The sequence below is a fragment of the Rhinatrema bivittatum genome, chromosome 13, assembly GCF_901001135.1.
Source record: "Rhinatrema bivittatum chromosome 13, aRhiBiv1.1, whole genome shotgun sequence".
NCBI classification, from domain to species: Eukaryota; Metazoa; Chordata; class Amphibia; order Gymnophiona; family Rhinatrematidae; genus Rhinatrema; species Rhinatrema bivittatum.
The window spans coordinates 78,887,506-78,909,364 of NC_042627.1; the positions used below are offsets into that span (position 1 = coordinate 78,887,506).

General features: G+C 46.6%; 1 protein-coding gene across 1 annotated transcript in view; it reads right to left on the reverse strand.

Annotated features, from left to right (window-relative positions):
- Positions 1-21,859, reverse strand: part of LOC115074753 (immunoglobulin superfamily DCC subclass member 4-like) — a 113,931-nt gene that overhangs the window by 39,605 nt on the left and 52,467 nt on the right. Inside the window, exons 15-18 of the mRNA XM_029574515.1 lie at positions 17,144-17,314; positions 15,920-16,057; positions 14,818-14,926; positions 5,728-5,747 (exon numbers count right to left, since the gene is read on the reverse strand). Coding sequence (XP_029430375.1) covers positions 5,728-5,747; positions 14,818-14,926; positions 15,920-16,057; positions 17,144-17,314 — 438 coding nt within the window. The remainder of the gene's footprint in view (positions 1-5,727; positions 5,748-14,817; positions 14,927-15,919; positions 16,058-17,143; positions 17,315-21,859) is intronic.

Consider the following 21,859-nt stretch of genomic DNA (forward strand, 5'->3'; position numbering starts at 1 on the left):
ATACCCCGAATACCACCAAGGGAACTTACTACCTCCTGTCAAGCTGCCATACCCCCATGCCACCATAGGGAACTTTTATTTATTTATTTATTTTAACGGTTTTATATACTGACATACATCAATGATATCACATCGGTTCACAGCGAAACAAGAAACTAGTGCCTGTGGCGGCACTTTACATTGAACAAGTTTAACATAATACAATTAGAACATATGAAACATAATAATTAGAGAGTAAGGAAAGGTAGGGGAAATAAAGCATTAATCTAAAATTAAAATAACATGAATACAAGAGGGTAAAAAGAGAAAAAAGGAGGAAAAGTGACAGAAGAATGAAATTAGATTAATATTAGTGTAGGCAAAGATTGCAGGTATATACAAAATGTACAATTATAGGAATAACATGAAATAACAAATGTGAAGGGAAGGAGGGGTGGGAGAGGGGGGGAGAAGAAGAGGTAGGGAGGGGGTAGGGTAACAGAAGGGAGTGAGAGGAGGAATGATGTATGCTTAGGGAGAAACCAGTTCGAGGGGGACTCATCCGCATTTAGTGAAAATCTGGGTCAAGGGGGACATGTCAAGCTGCCATACCCCCAGTACCACCATAGGGAAGTTACTACCTCATGTCAAGCTGCCATACCCTGAATACCACCATAGGGAACTTACTACCTCATGTCAAGCTGCCATACCCCTAATACCACCATAGGGAACTTACTACCTCATGTCAAGCTGCCATACCCCTAATACCACCATAGGGAACTTACTACCTCATGTCAAACTGCCATACCCCCAATGCCACCATAGGGCGCTTACTACCTCATGTCAAGCTGCCATACCCCCAGTACCACCATAGGGAAGTTACTACCTCATGTCAAGCTGCCATATCCCAGAAAATCAAGACATAGAACAGCCAGAGTTCAACTACAGACTTGGGAAAAGCTTTCTTAATAAAGCAACTCTCACAACTTATCAGGAAACTATTGTTGGGGTCTGCCTTTGGAGCCTTGGAGTATTCCTCCCACACTAGCTTTCTTCTTGGTTTGTTGTACTGGGGTGTTTTGTCCCCAGAACAAAAACATGAAAAAAAGACAAAAGTTACCGGTTTTTACTACAACGGCACCTGTTCTAAATATCTTTTTCTTCTACGCCTCCACAATCCCAGTCTGGGTCTCCCGCCCAGTTTGATAGTTGATTATAATGGGGTGACTTGTCCACAAAAACCTTTAGTTAGAAAGAAGAAATATAGACTCACCAGAAAAGATGCTCAAGAGAAACCATTTTGATTTTCTGAATGCAGGGCAGGTGCAAGGGTATTAGGCTCCCTAGGTGAACCTTCTGCCTTGCACCTGCCCTGCGCCCACCCCCCCGGTCACACATTGTCCCTGTTTTGGATCCTTATGCTATTCATATCACAGTTTAGGGACCTTGGAATTCTTTCCCCCTTCTGATGATTATTCCCACCAGTTTCACGAGAATTGATGAGAAAACCCCAATTCTGGAGCCCAAAATAGGCTGCAATGCTTCCCCTACTGACTTTATTGGCAAATGAAAAAATGAATAAGACAAATATATTTTTTTCATTTCGAAATTAATGAAATGAATTTAGATCCCCACAAATTGAATGAATGAAACAAAACAAATTTGTTTTCTGCATATCCCTATCGCTCTATACCCAAGTGTCCCCACAATGTTAAAAGTTACTGTACGATAGATGTGACAGCCCAGGAAAAAAAAGAAAATATGAGGAACATACACCCCCACCACACACACACACACAGATATACACACAGACACACACACACACGCATGCTTTCTGTCCATTCGTTTCTACCAAAGGCCAGAAGTGGAAAAACAGAAAATACTTTTTATGAAATAGTTTCTTTTAGAATGATGTGAAATGCTTTTATTTATCATTTTAAGTCAGTTAACAAGTTAATACAACTTGACCAGAAATGCTATACAGAGATCAAATTAGATAAGAAATTATCATAATAGGAAATATAAGATCTCCAATACACTGTCAGACCACAAAAAAAAGGGATTCCGATAGCAATTACGAGAAGAAATACAATGAGTTAAACAAAGAAAGAAGAAAAAAGCCAAGTTACACTAGGGGGCAGATTTTCAAAAGGTTTCGCTCGCCGGGCCTATTTTCAAAAGGCCCGGTGACGAGCGTAATTTGCCACTGTGTTGGAGGATCGCGTGCCAGCAGGCGTAACCTCCAGGCAGGCGCAAAAGGTTTGACAAGAATTTTGAGAGGGTTAGAGTAGGGCTGGGGGGGGGGGGGGGGGAGGGAATGAGGGAAGCCCGCGGGCGTCGGCGTGCACCCCCCCTTGCATGCGCTGACCCCTGATTTTATAACTTGCGCAGGCCTGCGTGCGCAAGTTATAAAATCGGGCATACATGTGTGCGTGCAGGGTAGCGGGTGCACATGCACGCCCGCGCGCTGGTTTGAAAATCTACCCCAAGGGTCTACAAATATATATACATTGAACTCAGATAATTATGAGTTGGCTATAGGGGTTGCGGTATCCTGTCTGATTTTTTCATAAGAAAAAGATTAAGCTGGGAGGGATAAAAAAAAACCCCACATACTTAACCCCTTGACATTTAATGACACATTTTCAGGGAAATAGAGCCAAAAAAAACACCCAAACTAACAACAGCAGGACACATTAGCAAAAGTAGTTTCCTTTTAGATTATGTTACTTTAGATACATCTGAGAAGATACGAATCTTTAATCCTAAAAAAGAAATCTCTCTCTTACGAAAGAACATTTTCAAAATAAAGTCCCGATCAGAGTCCAAGGCAAAGGTGACAATTAAAGTAGAAGATGCAATGGCCTCTACCATTGAATTTTCAAGGAAGGAGGATAGATGAGAAGAATCAGCGGGACCAGCATCTGCAGAAGTATTATTCGGATGAGAAACTTTCAAATTTGGTAGATAATAAGCTTTTGAGATAGATGGAAGGATGGAAGCAGATTTTCTTCGATGGATAACACTTCCATAAAATATCTGCCTAACATCTCAACCAACATAGCAAACCTTTTCTTTGGAAAATGTAAAATCCTAAGGTTACAACGACGTACAGTATTTTCCAAGTTCTCCATTTTATTTTGCAGGAACAAATGTCCAGCTGAGATGGTATCAACTGAATTTTGTAAGGTTGCCCCTTAGGCTGAAAAGATTCCACTTGAGATTAAATTTCCAGCAATTGAGACTGAGAAGCATTGAATGTGTTGGAAAATTCACGTTGCTGAGAAACAAATTGTGAGACCTGGTTGGATAAGTTAGTAATGGCTTTCCATACTATGTCCAAAGTGATGTTATTGGGTTTTGGCAAAGAAGGAATAATTACCTCAGAAGAAGCCGCTCCACAAGACCCAGCCGTTGTATGAGTAGAGGAAATAACAGACAAGGATTCAGCTCCCCCATTAAGCCGGTGCTGGCTCCACCCAGTGCTGAAACTGCCGGCTGAGTGAGATCATTGGGGTGCGACGGGAGCCAACCGATCACGTCAGCACCACCCACTGGGGGGCCAGGCTGGGGAGGGATACGATGGCCATGGAGAAAAAGATGATTCAAGGTGCTGATAACGAAGGAACACCTTTCGAGTGACCACCCAAGGACGCCTCCACGGAACCGGCAGAGAACTCCTGGCTCCGAACAACATGCTGATCCATCGGGCCAAAGGAAGATGAACCTTCCAAAATATCGGGGGAATGCTCTGGCCCTGCCCTTCCTCATACCCATTGCAGCAGGAAAGGTATGAGGATTAAATGGAAATGAAGAAATAAAAGGCAAAGGGAAGGCCGATGGAGCACCACCCTTAGTGTGCGGCCATCTTGGATCCACGTGAAATGCTTTTCAAGACATGTTTTTAAAATGTTATCACTACCTGTCCATTAGTCTCTCAAAATGCTTAGTAATAACTATGCAATACAAGGAAATAAGGTCCCGAAAATATAAGACAATTCCAATTCTAATCCTGTATACGATAGTTACATATGCATTTCTGCCCTGGCCCTTCATCTCTACTAGAGAAACACAGGCCTTCCAAGGGCCTGCCTTCTGCCTTCCTCTGATTTGGTAAGTCCTGGAGATCTTGTCCTCTTGACTGGGCCGCTGTTCATTCTCTGACCTCTGAGCACTGGCCCACTGCCCTTCACCCTGCTAAAGGGAAACCAACAGTCTACTGCCCTGCCTGCTTGTGTGCAGTGAGTTAAAAGAAAGCCCAAAGGGGCTATTGATGTGGCGAGCAAAACCTCAGGAGAAAACTGAACCTTCAGACTAACTGGCTTGGAGCCTGCTTCCTCCTTCATCTCGACCCATCCTGCCCTGACACCAGGAAGATCCATACAAAGAACTGCATTTCAGACAGCACAGAGGAGCTGAAAGCCTAGGGGTCTGTACTGTGTAAGCCAGGGAGCCAGAAAGTTATCCAACAGAAATTACTTGGACATTCAGGGGATCATAAACAGAAATTTACCCAGCTAAAGTCAACGGAACCCTGGTAACTTTAGGACACCCTGCACCGTTCTGACTGTTTTTGAAAATCAGTTTATTAAATAAAATTGCCTTTGCCTCTGGCATGACCGGACTTAACAGACCTATCAGGACAACTTTGAGATAGCACCAAATCCAGAGAATACGCTAGCCAGGGGCTAAAAATAATGACATTGGTGGCAGTGGGGGTAAATGCTGCCCTTGTAAGGAGCCTGGTGCTTCTGGCTCCCTTTGTGGCTGAATAGGCAAGCCATTGGGGTTTTGGTTGATTTACAGAGCCGGAGGGGGCACAGTCTGGGGCTCAGTTGGGCCGACGTTCAGGTTCAGTCTCCTGGCCCAATCCGACGTTTGGTGCCAGCGACAGAGAAGAGTCGGAGATCGCCGGCTGTCCGTCCTCTCGCCTGGAAGCAGCAGTGTATAGTGCTGGGGGGGGCCTGGCGTGAAGCCGCCACAGGACCTTTGACCTGGTGGTTTAGGAAGCCGGAGCTGTGTGGCTGCCGAGGGCGGCTGCAGTGCAGGGTCTGCTTCCTCCTGCTAGGACCGGAATCAATGCTGCGAGTCCATGCACAAGCGGGGATGTGTTTTCGTTTGAAACACAGACAATCTTATATCATTTCATATCGTTTTTAAAAAGAGACGATAGAAAAGAACCCACAACATTTTGCTTTTTTTTTTTAAATTTTCTGTCATTTTTAGTGCACACTATTTTCCAAAATTAAAAAAAACCCCAGCCCCCAACAAAACAAAATTTCTGCTACAACCTCCCCCCCAGTGAAACGATATTATTTGGCCTGCACACCCCGACGGAGCAGTGGCTGAGAAAATACTGCAGTAGATGACCCTGGAAGCAGCTGCAGTAACTGGGAGTCCTGCCTCCCGTTTCTTCTGTAACCTCAGCATCACATGGTGCGGCTTCATCAAGGAAATACAGAAACCTTTTCAACCAACTATAGACAACAGACTCCCAATTATAACCTCTGTGGACCAGATGACACCAGAAGCTCAAGAAAAAAACCCAAAAACAACCGCAATCACGCTCTTGGAAGAAGAATGGATGTTTTTAGGACACCGCTGCAAACACACACTGGCAGGCAGCCATGAGATGATTAAGGTTACCAGGCTGTTTGCGCAGCAGATCTGTTCTAGAGGCTGAATATGAACATAGAATGCAAGCTGTGCAAGAAAAGATGAAAAAGTTCTGTGTCTTATGGTACTTACAGATGAACATTTCAATGAAGCTGTATAAAGAGCACGGAAAGACTTATTGCAGGCATGCATGGGAAACTCTGCACAACCTGCGCAATGGTAAAATATTTGCTTTGCTGACCGACCATGCAAGTCAAATGAAAGCAACATGGGGGCTTCATAGTGGACAAATCCCGTGTGCACGTTATTACCTCAAGAAGCTGTGCTTCCTTTAAAATATTTTTATGTCTAAATAACTACAGCTCTGAGCGGCTTACAGCAATACGCTCATAACAACAGAGCAGATAGTTTGCAACAAACAGGTCTCAGCCCAAAACAACAGTAATATGTTCTCAGATTCCCAGAATGGCTCAGATAACGTCAGAAAAAAAAGCAAGCTGAAACACGGTGGTCTTCAACAGCTTTCGGAATTATTTTTGCAAGTTGCTAATCGCGAGTCCACTGGAAAATGCATTCCACGTTTCAGGAGTGGCCACTGAGAAAGCTCTCTCACGAGTTTCAACAAGCCAGGCATTATGTGGCGAAGAGACCTCCAAGTAAACCTCAACTGGATGGAGTTACCACAGGTGCACGGGCCAAAAAACGTTGCGTCATCTCATGTCACATCATGTCATAAATGTTTTCCCTTTTTTATATTTTTTTTCCCATTTTTTGACATTACGGAAAGAGTATGCACTATTTCTGACTAATATGCACTATGTCTGAGGAGTGCGCACTAGTCAGAAACAAATGAGCACTAAAACCAATAGAATTAAAAACATAGAGCCCAATACTGAAACACTACTTAGGATTTATCCAGCTATGTTCAGTGGGCTACATTTATCAGATAAGTCAGCTATCCAGCTAGCAGGCCGATACAGTACAGTGCGCTCCGGCAGAGCACTGTACTGTGCAGCCAAGCCACACATTTTACTTTCAGAAATTAGCGCCTACCCAAAGGTAGGCGCTAATTTCTGCCGGCACCGGGAAAGTGCACAGAAAAGCAGTAAAAACCTCCGACTTAATATCATGGCGATATTAAGTCGGAGGTCACAAAAGTAAAAAATAATTAAAAAAAAAAATTTAAAAAAATCGGTCCACGGCTCGCAGGTTGAAAACCGAACGCTCAATTTTGCCGGCGTCCGGTTTCCAAACCCATGGTTGTCAGCGGGTTTGAGAACAGACGCCGGCAAAATTGAGCGTCGGCTGTCAAACTCGCTGACAGCTGCCACTCTTGTCAAAAAAAAAAAAAGAGGCGCTAGGGAGGCGCTAGTGTCCCTAGCGCCTCTTTTTACCACGGGCCCTCATTCAAATACTGAATCGCGCGCACACGAGAGCGGGCGCTCACCCGCTTTCCTGCGACTTTTACTGAAACGGCCTGTAAGTAAATAATGAAATAATTAATGGGCAGGGAATGGCAGATCAGGGCGATGCTACATATCTGGTTATCATGATCAGAAAACTGCCTATATTCAGCTTTATCAGATTAAGTTACTGAATAAGTTAGATCTGCTCAATAGCCGCTCTAAAGTTATGCAGACATAAAACTTATTCTTATGTTTTCACCTGCTATACAGCCTCACCCTACCCTATGTCGTGTCCCCAACAGCAGAGGTCTGCTTGGAGCTCTGTGCCGTGCTGTCCCCATCAGCTCCTCAAACTCAACCTGTGGTGTAGCCTCCAGGTCTCCAGCCTTGCCAAGCTCCTCCTCCTGGCCTGCACCACATCCAAGCCTCAGCCCTCCATAATCCAGCTTTGCCAAACTCTCCTCACCTTCGCTCGTTGCCCTAGCCACTGATGTCTTGTGGCTTATCTAGGCCTATCCTTGTCTTGCCTTGTGGCCTCCAGGCCTTCCTGCTCCTTCCCTTTCCTTCTGGCCTTTCTAGGCCTCGTCTTGCTCTGTCGGCTATCTAGGCCTTTTCATTGTCTTGCCCCTCCCTGCCTAACGCTGCTTTCGGGCCTTTATGTTCCACGTTCCGGGTTGTCCATGACTCGCCCTGTCCTGTCTTTGTCCAGCTCCTGATCCAGTCCTTGCCTGCCCTCTGTTTCTGTCCAAGCCTTCCTCAGACTCACAATGATGTGCTGCCACCACAGAGACCTGCTGGCCCCTAAAACCCAAGGGGATGGGGCAGGTTAGGGCGGAAGACCAGCCCTAGCCTTTCCCTGCAGTCCTCCAACCAGGAACCGAGCCATAACACTTATCTGGATCACTAGAGCTTATCTGGTTATATTTAGCAGCGCAGCCGTGCTGCTGAATCTCTCTTCTAAGTTAGCCGGTTAAGTAATATCTGGATAACTTATTTATTTATTTAAATGATTTTTATATACCGATAGCTGTTTGCACATCGTATCGGTTTCCAGAAAACTAAAACTTTTTGACAGTGTCATTAAACAGAACTTTTGGCACTGCCATTACATAGAACAGTAAACTTTGCATAGAATAGAAGAACATCAGCAAACAGAAACTGGGTAACTATTTACAAGAAACGAAGGTTCCTAAAATTGGGAGCAGATGAAGGAGAAGTTAACAAACGTACATTGTGAAGGTAATACATGTAAGGCACTGTAAATATATAAGGAAATCAAAGGGGAGAAGGGAGATGAGAGAAGAGTCAGCAGAAGCACATTGTAAATGGTGATACCAGGAATGCATTATACACCACTTGGGGGGACATCAGGAGGATGGTTGTTGAGGGAGGGGTAACTTAGATAGCCGGATATCTTTGAACATTGGGCCCACAAAGTTTCATTTTGAAAATGACAAGAAACGACAGACAAGGCCACTGATACTGTCTATGTCGTTTCCCTAGAAGTTACACACTGGTCAGCATTTATAAACGAGCAAAAGAAGTTATAAGGTGTGAACAATCTGCTCAGACTGTACCCAAAGTCTTTAAGAAGAAGAAAATGGTTGCAGTGAAACTTGGAATAAAACCTGCCGGGGGGGGGGGCGCGTGGTTATCTCATTTGAAACAAAGATATTTAAATACCGTCAGGAACACAAGAAACCCTGTACCATTCAGCTGCAGATCCTACCATCAGCTCCTTGGGCCATCACGGCTGCTGGATCACAAGGTGCACTTGTCAGACATTTCTGATCTTATGTCTCGGATAAAATCAGCCCTGGTGGACAATCTGACGGCTTCTCCACTTACAAGGAAGGAAGAACGAAAACCGAGAAGGGCTGCATTCGAAGACAGGAAGAATTTTGTCACCAACGAACTCGCGCTGCTGCCGCAGATGCAGGAAACAAAAAGGTAATTAATGTTAGCAACGAGGGCGGGATTCCTACCGCACGTGGCTGGTTTCCCAAGCGAGCAGCAGCCTTGGGACCCGATGGTGATACAGAATACCAGGGGTGCAAACTAGGGCTCTGCCGAGCAGCACCGCAGCCCCCTGATCCCCGCCTGCTCTCTGGGCTGCTTCGGATCCCTCCACCTTCTGCAGCTCATGCAAGGAACGGGTCCACGCTCAGATCCACGGGCGTGGAGGAGAAGCTCCATGCAGCCGTCCGGTCTAGTAACGTCCATGAAAGGAAACACGAGAGTTGCAGTTCTGAATTAGAAGGCATTCATCTTTCAGCCAGAAACTAGAGAGAGGCAAGGGGTTTTCAGGGACGAGAGATTGTGAGAGGAGGAGGATTTAACGGCTGATGATTACAGTGTGAGCTCTCTGCACTATGGCTTTCTGAAGCCTTTTCTTCCCTTGCATTTAATGACTATGATTACGAGCTTTGAGTAGAAGGTGAACATTTTCATCCGTTGAGCAGAGTCTTATCCAGATTTTGTCTATTGTGTAAATAATGGCATGTTTCTTGTGGCTAATTTTCTTCAGTCAGAAGATGATACACTATAATAATAATATTTATATTTTATAGCCAGCGCTGTACAATGGGGATAGGTATTCAGATAAGAAGGACATTGAAAAGTAGAAATGCCTTAGTTGTGTATTAAAGAAATAAAAATCTTATGTGCTAACTGAGCTCCACAGACTCATTTTCAGTCTTGAAAACAGTAAAGTCCCTTTTCTTCAAACACCTTTTCAAATCCCTTTTCTTCAAACACCCATGTTCTGCTTCCCTGTTTTAATGTAACTTTCGCTTCCTGTGTTAACTGGTTTCCCCCCCTTGTTTATTGTAAACCAGTACGATAAGACCTTGTCTTGAGCATCGGTATATTAAAAGAACTTAAATAAAGTACAAAAGGTTACAAAAATAAATATTTCAATGTTTCCAAAAATGAGGCTCAAAAAAAAAAAAAAGATTTTTTTCGTGGCTTTCTGGAAATGTTCTCTCTCTGCTTTGTGAACGTCAGCCCTTTGGGTAAAGCAGATTTGCTTACTTGTAAACAGGATTCTCTGTAGACAGCAGGATGAATTAGCCAATACACGACATATGAGAGCAACTTGGACCCAGTTCTCAGAGCTCAGTAGGCATGTGCGGGAGCTCCCGTGTGCTCGCGCTGCTTTGGCTGGTCGGGTATTGTCACTGCTCACATGTAGACAGGCGAGCGTCATGCCCTTTTCATGGCTGATCTGTGCTCTACTAGATCTCTCCGGATGAGAGTTTTTACGCTTCCTGGGTGCACCAGTGCTTCCGTGGGAGAGCAGTCCAGAAATACCACAACAAAGGTGGGGACTGTTCAGCAAGCTGCAAACATGTGAAGCCCTTTAATTGACATCTATAGGGTCACTGCTCGCTCAAGGACAGTCTTGGGACAGCTGAAGAAGAGCAAGTGGAGGACCTGAATCCCGTGTCTGGTGTCTTGCTTTCGGACTGCGGCATCCCGCTCCCTCTGGTGGCAGTCTCTCAGGTGGCCCGGGGCACTCTAGCACCGAGTGTTACTGATGAAAAGCGTCAGCCGCTTCTAAGGCTGCCTCTGTGGTAATCGTCGGGTCCTGGCATACCCACTGTCACAAGGGTGGGTCCAAGCCACAAATAATATAAATTCAGCTACTTCAGTGCCTATCTTCCCCCTCAGGCTGAAATAATTTCCAACCTATATCTTAATTAGTAGAAAAGGCTTCATGGACTCTCCCTGGGTTGAATGATTCCCCACTGAAACTTGCTGGTAACACGTCTGGGGTGCACCCAGCTCTCTCAAGTATGGGGGCTTTAATGTCTACATAGCTGGCCCTTCCATCAGGGTTTGCAGCTTGAAAGGCAGCCCGGTATGTACTCCACATGGACTCTAGCCATTTTGACAGCTAGGCGGGTAGTTCAGAATTAAGCAAAAAGAGTCTAGATTTTCACCTGGAGTCATCTTAAATACCACGGGAGCTGGTGTGGGAGGCTGTGCTGTAGTTGCTTGCAGCGTTTGTGCTATGTGGATCAGTAACAGCTGTTGCTGACTGAATTGTTCTTGTTCCACCTACTGCTAAGCATACTGGCTCTCTACCACTGTCTGTAGTTGCTGCTGTTCCTCTGTGAGATCCTCCATAGTCATGTTATTTTGACTTAATGTGCTCTGGTGATGCAGAGGCTTCTCTCTTTAGTCTCGGAGAGGGGAAAGAAAAACACCGTAGCCTGTCCGGCTCTAATGCACTACCCTTCCCTATCTGTCCAGGCAGGGTTAGTCCCCTTAGCCCGCTATTCTTAATTCTCCTGCTGAAAGGCCCCGGGGGGGGGGGGGGGGGGGGGGGGGGCGGGGGCAGGGGGAGTCTGCTTTTTTTTTTTCCTTTTCATCGTTGATCTCAGTCTTGTGCTGGTCCTTACAGCAGAAATCCCACTGCCACCACCATATGTGATGCCGTGTGAGTGGCTAAAGTGGACTCCAGCCTTTCTCCACAGAAAATGTTTTATTCATGATGAAACAGAACAGAAGAAATAGCCTGCTTACCTCAGCAGCATAAACCAAGACTTCCAACATTCACAGCCTTCCTCTCCCCCAGGGCCTCTCCGTTCCCTCCTGGGCCTGCTCTCTTAATCCTCTGCTCAGGAAAACACCCTGGGAACAGGATTCCCTTCTGGGCTGTGCCTGAAGTGGACCAGGCCAAATGTCCGGTCCTGATCTTTTAAGGGGGTCTGGAAACGCATTACTTAACAATGTGCTAAGGCCTGAAGATAAGAGGAAGAACAGATATTAAAGCAAGTCAGGCCACAGAAGAAGGGATCCAGATGGCTGGCCCCAAACCAAAATGAAACTATAGGATATTCCGGTTGAAGGCTTTGTAGCTGAAATCAATACATTCCCCATCTCTTTTGGAAGGTGGAAAGAGGAGACTACTGCTTGCTCAGCATACATGCCATGCAGGGCTGGTGCTAGCATTTTGCTTGCCCTGTGTGAACAATTACTACGCTGCCCTCCCCCTTCGATTTATTCAGGCTCTGCCCCAGTTTCCCTCCAGCAATCTATATATATTTTTTTAAACTAATACTGGCCCACCACTCTCAACCAGGAAAGGCAGCTGGTAATAAGCGAAGCTCTAGCTGGTCCCGCCACAGGGCTCCTCCACCAGCTGCCAGTGTGGGCCTAGTGGGCTGGCTCACTAGGTTGCACCAACCACACTGCAGTACCAAGGGTCCACATTCCTGCAGATGTACATTACCATTCTTCATAAAACAAATAATAAATCAAGAATATAAAATATTAATCAGTAAAATCATATTCATAAAAAGAATAAGTATTTCAAACCAGTTAATGAATAGAATATCCAAAATTTCTCAAACATCAATAAAATATTTCCAACATCTCATAAATAAAAAAATCAATAATTAAAAAATGTTCTGTTACCCAAAAAAAACAATAAAATATTTCAAAACAGCAGAAACATCAAATTACACCCAATAATTAAACTAATAAGCATTAAAAAATCTCCTGCTTTCCATACTTGGGATCTTTCGATTTCAGTCATGAATTGGGGAAGGCAAATCCACACAAACTTTAATCTTTGCCCTCTGTCTCACACACACACAATTGAAGATAAATTCTCTCACACACTCCCTCTCATATACATGCCTATGCTTTCACACACACGGGTTCTCGCTCTATTTCCTTCACAGACACATTATGTGTGTGTGCATGTCTTGAGAGCCTAGATATGAAACATAGATGCTCACAGACCCACACAGACACACACATACACACAGGCTCTCACATAGATACACTTACACACACAAGCTCTCACACAGTCATGCACACAAGCTCTGACACAGACACACGGCCTGCTCTTCAGGCCGTGATGGGATGAGCTCCACCATGGCCAGTCGGCCTTTCTGTGCTGAGTGGAGGGGGTGGGGGCAGGAGCTGTGTGTGCCCATGGGAGAAGTTGTAGATGGGTACACACACATGCAGATTAAAGGTAATACCGCAGCCTCTCTATTTTCATCTGCTGGTGGCCAGTGGCCTCTCTTCTTCTTCGGCCGCCAGCAGGTTGGGCTCTGCCGCCACCCCGGGCAAATGCATGCTATGAACACCCGTTTGCATTGGGCCTGATGCCGTGAGGACCAGTGATGGCAGAGTCTGCCACCATCCTGAGTGATGAGCACTGCAGACATCCCCAATGGAACTGGAGACTGAATCAGCAGATGGACAAGATATGAATAAGTCAGGCTGGTGCTGTAAGGATTTCCCTTGTCTTATCTTGAAGGACAGTCTTGGCGATTACAGCAGCTCTATCTGATGATGTCACCCATGTGTGAGGACTACCATCCTGCTATCCTCGGAGAATCCCAACTACAGGTGCACGATGCTGGGTTCCATATTGGGCATCACCACCCAGGAAATGGACCTGTACTGTTGGAGAGAAGAGTTCTGAGCAGGGATGCAAGTTCTGAATATCAGTGTTTGAGGAAGGACTAAGCTTTTAGAATGAGCATCAGACGGAAACCGTCAAGTGGATTTTGTTTGGTGCGCTGCTTATTTCTGCTGTGAGATCCCTGTGAATTCTTCTGTTGTCTTCTGGAAACCCCAGAAAGGAAAATACACATTTCCACCATTCTGAAGACACCCAGGACATAGGTTCGTGAGTGTGAGCCTGTCCATCAAAGGAAGAGCAGGGTGGAAGGCTTGGGATTGGTTCTCAGTGTGCAGTCAGACAATTCGCACAGTATTCAAAGTAGCAAAAAAAAAGACAGGGATCAGGTGGCACCTTATAGACCAACCAATTTATTGATCCATGAGCTTTCAAGGACAGAGTCCACTCTGTCAGATGCAGTCTGACTGTCTGTCTTCAAAAGCTCATGCCCCAATAAATTGTTTGGTCTATAAGGTGCCACCAGACTCCTGTCATTTTTGCTACCCCAGACTAACACAACTATCCCCCTGAAGCATTCAAAGTATTTGAAATTATTTTCCCTATCCAGTAAGAAAGTGATACAGCCCTTGCTTCTGGATCAGGTCTGCTAGACCATCTGCATGACCATTTTTGACTCTGATCCCGCAGAGACTGGTGTGGAACTTCAAATCCAGCATCAGACACAATTATTTTATGCACCCCAAAATGTAGTTCCACCTGCATATTTAGTCCCTGCAGAAAGAAAATGAAATATGAAGCCCTGGGTGTGTTCTCTCTGAAGCTGATGTCAGACATGAGTCACTGTCATATAGTTGTGACTGTGCAAACAATAAAGCCATGCCAGAAAGCCCCTGATCTTAGGGCTGCCAGCTTGATCCATTCCTGGATTTGCCCCATTGCATGCAGGGAGCTGTCATTCTGATAGTCCCATTGAAATCCCTTAGACAGTCAGGACTACAATTCCATGCAAGCAATGGGACAAAACCAGGATTGGATTAACCTGCTCGCTCAACCTGGGTTGAGTTGGCAACCCCACCTAATCCACCAAACTAATGACACCATCATTTGCAGGCAAGAAAACAGCCTGTCATTGAGTCTTGCTCGGTTCTGGGTTTCACTTCTGAAATTCCAGCCATTGGTTAGGGCTCCATTATGTGCCCACTGTGGGCTGACAAATCACGGTGTGGAATTCTTCTAAACAATTAATAGCATGTTTGGACACGGGCTTCTCGCCTATGACTTGAGCTTTACTCTAGAACTGTGGACACTAATTACTGCTAAATCTGAGGGAGGCACTCACCTCCATGGGATAGTAAAGCAGCGCTGTAGTGCTGATGTAACCCTCCCCCCACCCCTGCACTTGAGCGCCCGGCCTTGCATGGTGCTTACCTGTCTTTGCTGTTGCGGTAACTGGCACACAGACAGATGAGGATGCAGAGCAGGGCCACACAAACCCCAACAATGATGCCTGTGACAGAGTGGATGTCCAGAACTGGACCTGCGGAAAGAGAGAGAGGAAATACAGAGTATCAGCATCAGGGCTGTCACTGCATCCACGCTTTGGTGCATATTCCAGAGGTTTGACATCACTTCACCTAACACTGCAAGAGGTGGCCGTCCTAAGCAATCAGCGACATCTCTTACAGAACCTATTACCTGATCGGAAGAAAGACTGAGTTATCTTACCCAGGTAACACAGACATACATTGTGATCCACTCCTACAATTATCTGGATAAACTTATCCTGATACCTCAGTTTTAACTGGGAATATTCAGTAGTGCGGCTGCACCGTGAAATCAAATATCGAGTTTATATTCTCCCAGTAACACACCTGGACAAACTATGACTGAATATTGACTTTAGTGTGTGCTGCCATCCTGGGCTCAATGGCAGAGCTGGGGGTAGAACCCATATCCTTGGAACTCTCCTTAAATTCCCGGTGCTGTGCAATATAAAGCAGATAAGTCTGAGTAATGTTCAGAACTGGGATCAGATTCATCCATAGCAGCTATGAGGTCACAGGTGCATCACTGAGCATGAACCAATCAGGAACCAACCTATGTGATAGGCTTTGTGGCCAGGAGAGCAGCGCTACAATCACTGAGACATGGTGGTGGGGAGGGAGGGGGTTAATCTGGAGGTTTTCCCCTGCTTCTTGGCTTCTAAGCTCGTTGGTATCTGGGAATCTTCCCAACCAAATCAGCTAGCCCAGTCATCAGAGAAACATTCCTCATGGGCTTTAAATCCGGCCACTAAGCGTCGTCACTGAGCAATGGATGGGAATTTCTCCCCAGCAGAGACCGTGAGCACTGCCTCAGAGTCCTAGGAAGCTAAGAGCTGACCCAGAAATTGAATGCAGGACCTCCATATGGGACAGTTTAGTACTGCCACGGCGTCGCCGGGCCGGCCCCAGGGTACAGGGTCACTGATGAGTCGCGATTCTACCTCAGTGCCGCTCTTCTTGACGCAGGAACCCACGATCCCTCATACCTGGGGCTTCCTCTGGCAGTGTGTACGCATCCAGCACACTGGAGTAAGGTCCTGACCCCACAACGGTCCGTGCTCCCATCCTGAAGAAATACCTGGTGTTGCTCGCCAGACCATTCACATTGGTCCTAAAAGTGTCTCCTGACCAGTGAAAGAAGAGAGAGAAGGTCAAGAAAGCCACCGATGCCCAAGGTGGTCAAGGCATGAGCCACTGTGGGTGTGTGTGTGAGTGTGTGTAGTTGTTCCTTTATAAAAGTTTAGCTTGCTTCTCTGGTGAACCTGCTTGTGACTCCTCCTGCCCATTCCCTCCACTATGGCTCCTTAAAAACCTGAGGGACAGAGACGCACACACAAAAGCTTTCATGTTGCTACCGAACTGGATGAGCGCCAAAATATGAGCGAGAAGTAATGGGAGACAGGAGAAGGAGAGAAGAGGGCGGGAAGAGTGTGCAGCCAGGGATGGCGCAGGTGATAGTGTAAGGTCTCCTCTGTAGTGCTGCAAGATAACCCCAGCTGAGGTCAGATAAGAGATCTGCCTCCCTGATCCCAGAACAGCTGCCTCTGTTCGTCATGGGAAATCCAGGCTGAGATCTGTCCTTGCAGGGAAGGAGAGGAGGAATCGTGCAAGCTGGGTGGGAGAGGAAATCAGAGATAGTAAAAGTGAGGGAGGAAGAGAGGAGGAAAATCTGGGCTTGAAGGGGGAGGAAGGAGAAGCAGAGCAGGCAGGAGGGACCAGAAGGGGGGTGGAGCAGCCAAATGTGGGGCATGTTGGCACAGCTCTCAAGACCCATATTAGCAGGGCGGCCCAAGGGGAGGTGTATCACCCTCCCACCCCGGCGGCCTCTCCCACATACGCACACAGCTTCTTCCTCCCACCCCAGCAGCCTCTCCCACATACGCACACAGCTCCCTTCCTCCCACCCCAGCAGCCTCTCCCACATACGCACACAGCTCCCTTCCTCCCACCCCAGCAGCCTCTCCCACATACGCACACAGCTCCCTTCCTCCCACCCCGGCAGCCTCTCCCACATACGCACACAGCTCCCTTCCTCCCACCCCAGCAGCCTCTCCCACATACGCACACAGCCCCTCCCTCCTATCCTTGCAGCCTCTCCCATAACTTAAACAGCCCCTTCCTTCTACCCATGAGTGCACACAGCGTACCACAGCAGCCTCCTGCTCACACACAGCCCTGACAGGCTCTGCACTGTAAAACTGGTGTTTCACCTCCTGTTACCAGCAGCATCCACGTGTCTTCAGGTTGTGTACTGTTAGAGCTGTACAGTATGACGTATTCCAGAATCACACCATTTGGCTGTGTTGGAGGCTGCCAGAGCAGCTGTACCCAGGTCTGGCCAGTCGCAGTGAACTGGATATGAGAGGGAGGTGTGGCAGGTCCTGATAAAGGAAACATGACTATCAGAGAGGCACAGTGAAGCTTAGAACTCATGCTACACTCACGGGAAGCCTGATCCATACCCCCAGAGTGCTCCAGGACAGCTTCCGTAGACATCTGGGCTTCCAGAAGCCAGTTCCCATGGATGGGGGAGGGGAGAGTCTAAATCAGGCCCACCTCCATCAAGATTTCAGTCACTAAGAAGCCAATATTCAGTGCCACTCAGCCGAATAAGTAGAGCTTATCTGGCTATGCAGTGACGTATGAACATCTCGTTCAGCAGCCAACACTGAGGATGGGGCGAATTGGGGAGGAGCTACCTATTTGGCTAACTTTAAAGTTATCCAGTCATATTCAGTGGCAATCAAGGGACAGCACCGATGGATGGACGTACAAGTGTGTCTGTCCGACCGGAAGTCTGAGAACCGAGCAGAAGAGTGCTCACAAAGAACGCAAGGGATCTTCTGGGGAGTCCAAAGACAAGAACCCCTTTCCCAGCTCCTATTTATTTCTTGTAAAGCTGCAGACTCATTAATTAATAGAATCAACAAAACGCTATTTACATTTGAACACAGATTTTATATTAATTTGTTACATTCTTTTTCCACCTGGAAGGTGCCCGCCAAATGCCAACATTTATCTAAGCGATGACTCTAGCTTGATATTATCAGATGCACGAATTGTGCAGTATAGCAGAAAATCATGAATGATATTACTTACCTGGTTCTTACCTGCTAATTTTCGTTCCTGTAGTACCACAGATCAGTACAGACTCCTGTGTTTTGCTTCCCTGCCAGCAGATGGAGACAGAGAAAGTTTTACTAACACTGTACATAACCCAGTGTGCCACCTGCAGTCCCTCAGTATTGACCTGTACCCCAAGCCAAGATGACCGCAACAACCATAAATTTCTAAGCAAGCTTCTAAGCAAACTCACTCCCAACAAGCCGGAAAAAGGTGAAGCTGCCCAAAAAGACAATGGAAAACATATCTTTCCAAATTTAACATTTATTGAAAAAACTTCCAACAACTCTGCACTAAATACAAAGCAACAGTATGAACGGTGAACTCTCCCCCCCCCCCCCCCCAGTAAATGGGCGGGTCTCTGGACTGATCTGTGCTACTATTGGAACGAAAATTAGCAGATAAGAACCAAATTTTCCTTTCCCAGTATGTACCCAAATCAGTCCAGACTCCTGGGATGTACAAAAGCTCCCCTTAGCTCGGGTGGGACCTAGAGAGTTCCGCTCATAGAACACTCTCACAAAAGCACATGGAAGCCAGAGCCCTGACATCCAAGTGATAATGCCTAGCAAAAGTGTGCATCGACTTCCCAGAAGTCACTCTGCAAATTTCATGTGGAGACACCTGTTATGACTCAGCCCAGGATGTCATCTGAGAATGCATTGAGTGCGCCCCTAATTCCTGGCATCAGGCGCCCTTTAGAAATGTAAGTCGACCATCGCTTCCTTCAGCCACCATGCAATTGTAGCCTTTGATGTCTTACCACCCTTGTTTGGACCACTCCACGGTACAAAGAGGTGATCCGATCTACAGAAATCATTAGTGTTCTTTTGATACCTCAATAATGCATGCCTCCATCTAAGAGCCTAAGCTCCCTCGGTGAGGCATAAAAGAATCCAAATCCGGAAAAGCTGAAAAGCCTAAGATGGCATGCCAAGACTACCTTAGGCAGAAAAGAAGGTACCATGCTAAAGATACCCCTGAATCCAAAATCTATAGGAAGGGATCTCAACATGACAGTGCCTGGAGCTCTGAAATTCTCCTGTCTGAACAAACAGCCACCAAGAAAACCACTTTAAGAGTCAAATCCTTAAATGTAGCTCTCTTTAGTGGTTCAAACCAAACCTCACACAATCCTCTAAGGACTAGATTCAGATTCCAAGACAAACAAATGTTCCGCACCTGAGGACGCAAGTTTTTAGCTCCCCAAAGGAACCATAGAACATCCAGAAGTGCAGACAGAGGATATACTTGCCACTTACCCCAGAGACAACCCCATGTCTCTACATGGACTCTCAGAGTTAAAGGCCAGTCTCTTGACCAGAACCTTCCTGTAGAAAAGCCAAAATATGCGACACCACAGCCTGAACAGGCTGCATTCCGCCAACAGCAGACCAGGACTCGAAGACCCTCCAAATTTGTACATACGCCAACGATGTAGAAGGTCGCCTAGCCTCAATAAGGTGGAAATAACTGCTTTGGAATATCCCCTCTGTCTTAGTTGTCTCCTCTCAGAAGCGAAGCTCTGAGACAGAAGTGAGCTACCTGATCTAAAAATACTGGGCCCTGGTGGAGAAGAGTCAACCGATGTCCAAACCTCAGTGGCCCGTCTACAGCCATGTTGACCAGATTGGGCAACCATGATCGATGTGGCCACTCTGGAGCTACCAGGATCACGTTGCCTGAATGTTTCTCTGCCATAATCCCTTCTCTACCAGAGGCTGTGGAAGGAAGACATAAAGAAGAATCCTCAAGTCCATGGCAGACCAATACATCAATAACTTCCGTGCCGTGTTCTTTTCGGTGGTTGTAAAACCGCAATGCCTTGGTGTTCTCTTTGGTTGTCATTAAGTCCATATGGAGATACCCCCATCTTCCGTGAATGAGACACATTGCTGCCTCCAACAGCTCCCATTCCCTGGGGTGTAACTTTCTTCAACTAAGAAAATCCACCTGAACGTTGTCCACACTGATGATGTGAGATGCCACCAGTCGCTAATCAAATCCTGGGCCTCTCAAAAGCCACCACCTGATTCTTAGTTCTACCGTGACGGCTGATGTAGGCCACTGTCGTTGCATTGTCCGATAGGATCTGTATTAGATGGCCGCATAACCGAGACAGACAGGCAAGCAACGCAAAACACATGCTCTCATCTCTAACCGATTGATAGACCATGAAGCCTCCTGTTTTGTCAACTGGCCCTGCACCAACCAATCTCCATCTGGAGAGGCTTGCATCAGTGGTGACTATTACCCAATTTGTAAGCTCCAATTCCACACCACACTTGAGATTGGTGCGAGTAAGCCACCATGAAAGACTGTCCCTGGCTTCCCCCTCTAACGGAAGAGGAAGATAAAACTCTTCCAATAATGGATTCCAGTGGGATAAGAGCCCCCTGCAGAGGCCGCATATGCACGAATGCTCAATACATTAATTCCAATGTCGAAGCCATAGACCCAGGACCTGTAAATAGTCCCAGACCCTGGGTACCAAAAGCTCTAGCAGAAGCCTAATCTGACTCTGCAATCTCAGCAATCTTTCTCTGTGAGGAACACTTTTTCCGCCAGCATGTAAAACTGAGCTCCCAGATGCTCCAGTTTGAGAGGGGACTAAATGGCTCTTTGCTAGGCTCACCAGCCATGCTAGAGACTTCAAGCGCGTTGGTACCTTTTGTACTGATTGTCAAAAAAGGTCCACTGATTTTGCACAAATGAGCCAGTCATCCAGACACGAATGCACTAACACCCTCTCCTTTTGCAATGCAGCCACCACCACCACCAGCACCTTGGTGAAGGTACGCGGAGCCGTCGCCAGCGGAAGAGAAGGACTTGAAACTGAAAATGTTCCCCTAGGATCATGAAGCTCAGGAATCTTTGGTGCTCAAGCCTGATGGCTATGTCCAGATACGCCTCTATCAAGTTGAGAGATGGCAAGAACTCTCCCTTGCGTACCGCCACCATGATGGACCTCAGAGTTGGACTTCAAAGTCTCCATGCAGAAAAGGGGAATCTTGAGAGCCGCGTTTACCTTCTTTAAAATCCAATATTGGCCAAAACATCCCTTCATTTGTTTTTTTTCCAGAACCACAAAATAGATGGAATATAGGAAAATTTGTTCTCCCCTTTTTAAGACTTGCCTTCAGGGCATTCCACTGAAGACCAATTAACACTTGAATTGGATACAGGGGGGGGGGAAGAAACAGGATGCTTAACTTAGATTGACCTCCAGCCATACCGAGCATGTTCAGGGTCTGAGCCAACAAACTCAGCAAGACATCTCTGTGAAAAAAAGAAAAAATCTGAGCAGAGACTGATACGGCTCTCAATCATATGCAATTTCTGCCTCTTCTAGAAGTGAGAAAGCCAATTCCCCATCAGAATCCTCCGATGAATCATGATCCACACCTCTTTGATCATTACCAGGGGCAGCCTCCCTGCGGCATTTGCCCGCCGTGACTGATAAATGGGAGGCCCAAGCCCGTGATCCCAACACAGCAGGTTGCTTCGCCTTCGCTGGGCACCCCTGCAGAAAGGTCTGCAGGCCCTGGAAACAGGAGGAGGAGGAGGATGGATCTGTACCAGAATCCAAAGGCCCAACCTTGCTCTCTCCAATCTCTCTCAGGGAAGCTTCAGCTCTCGGGAACAAGGGAGAACTGACCATTGTCTCGCCTCCCACTCACATCTCCTCCAGAGACACCATAGGCCGAGGGGAACTCCCAACATGGGCAAAAGCTGACAAATCTCTTTGAGCATCTAGAACAGCGCTGACACAGACAGAGTGAGGACTAAATTGCTCTCAGACA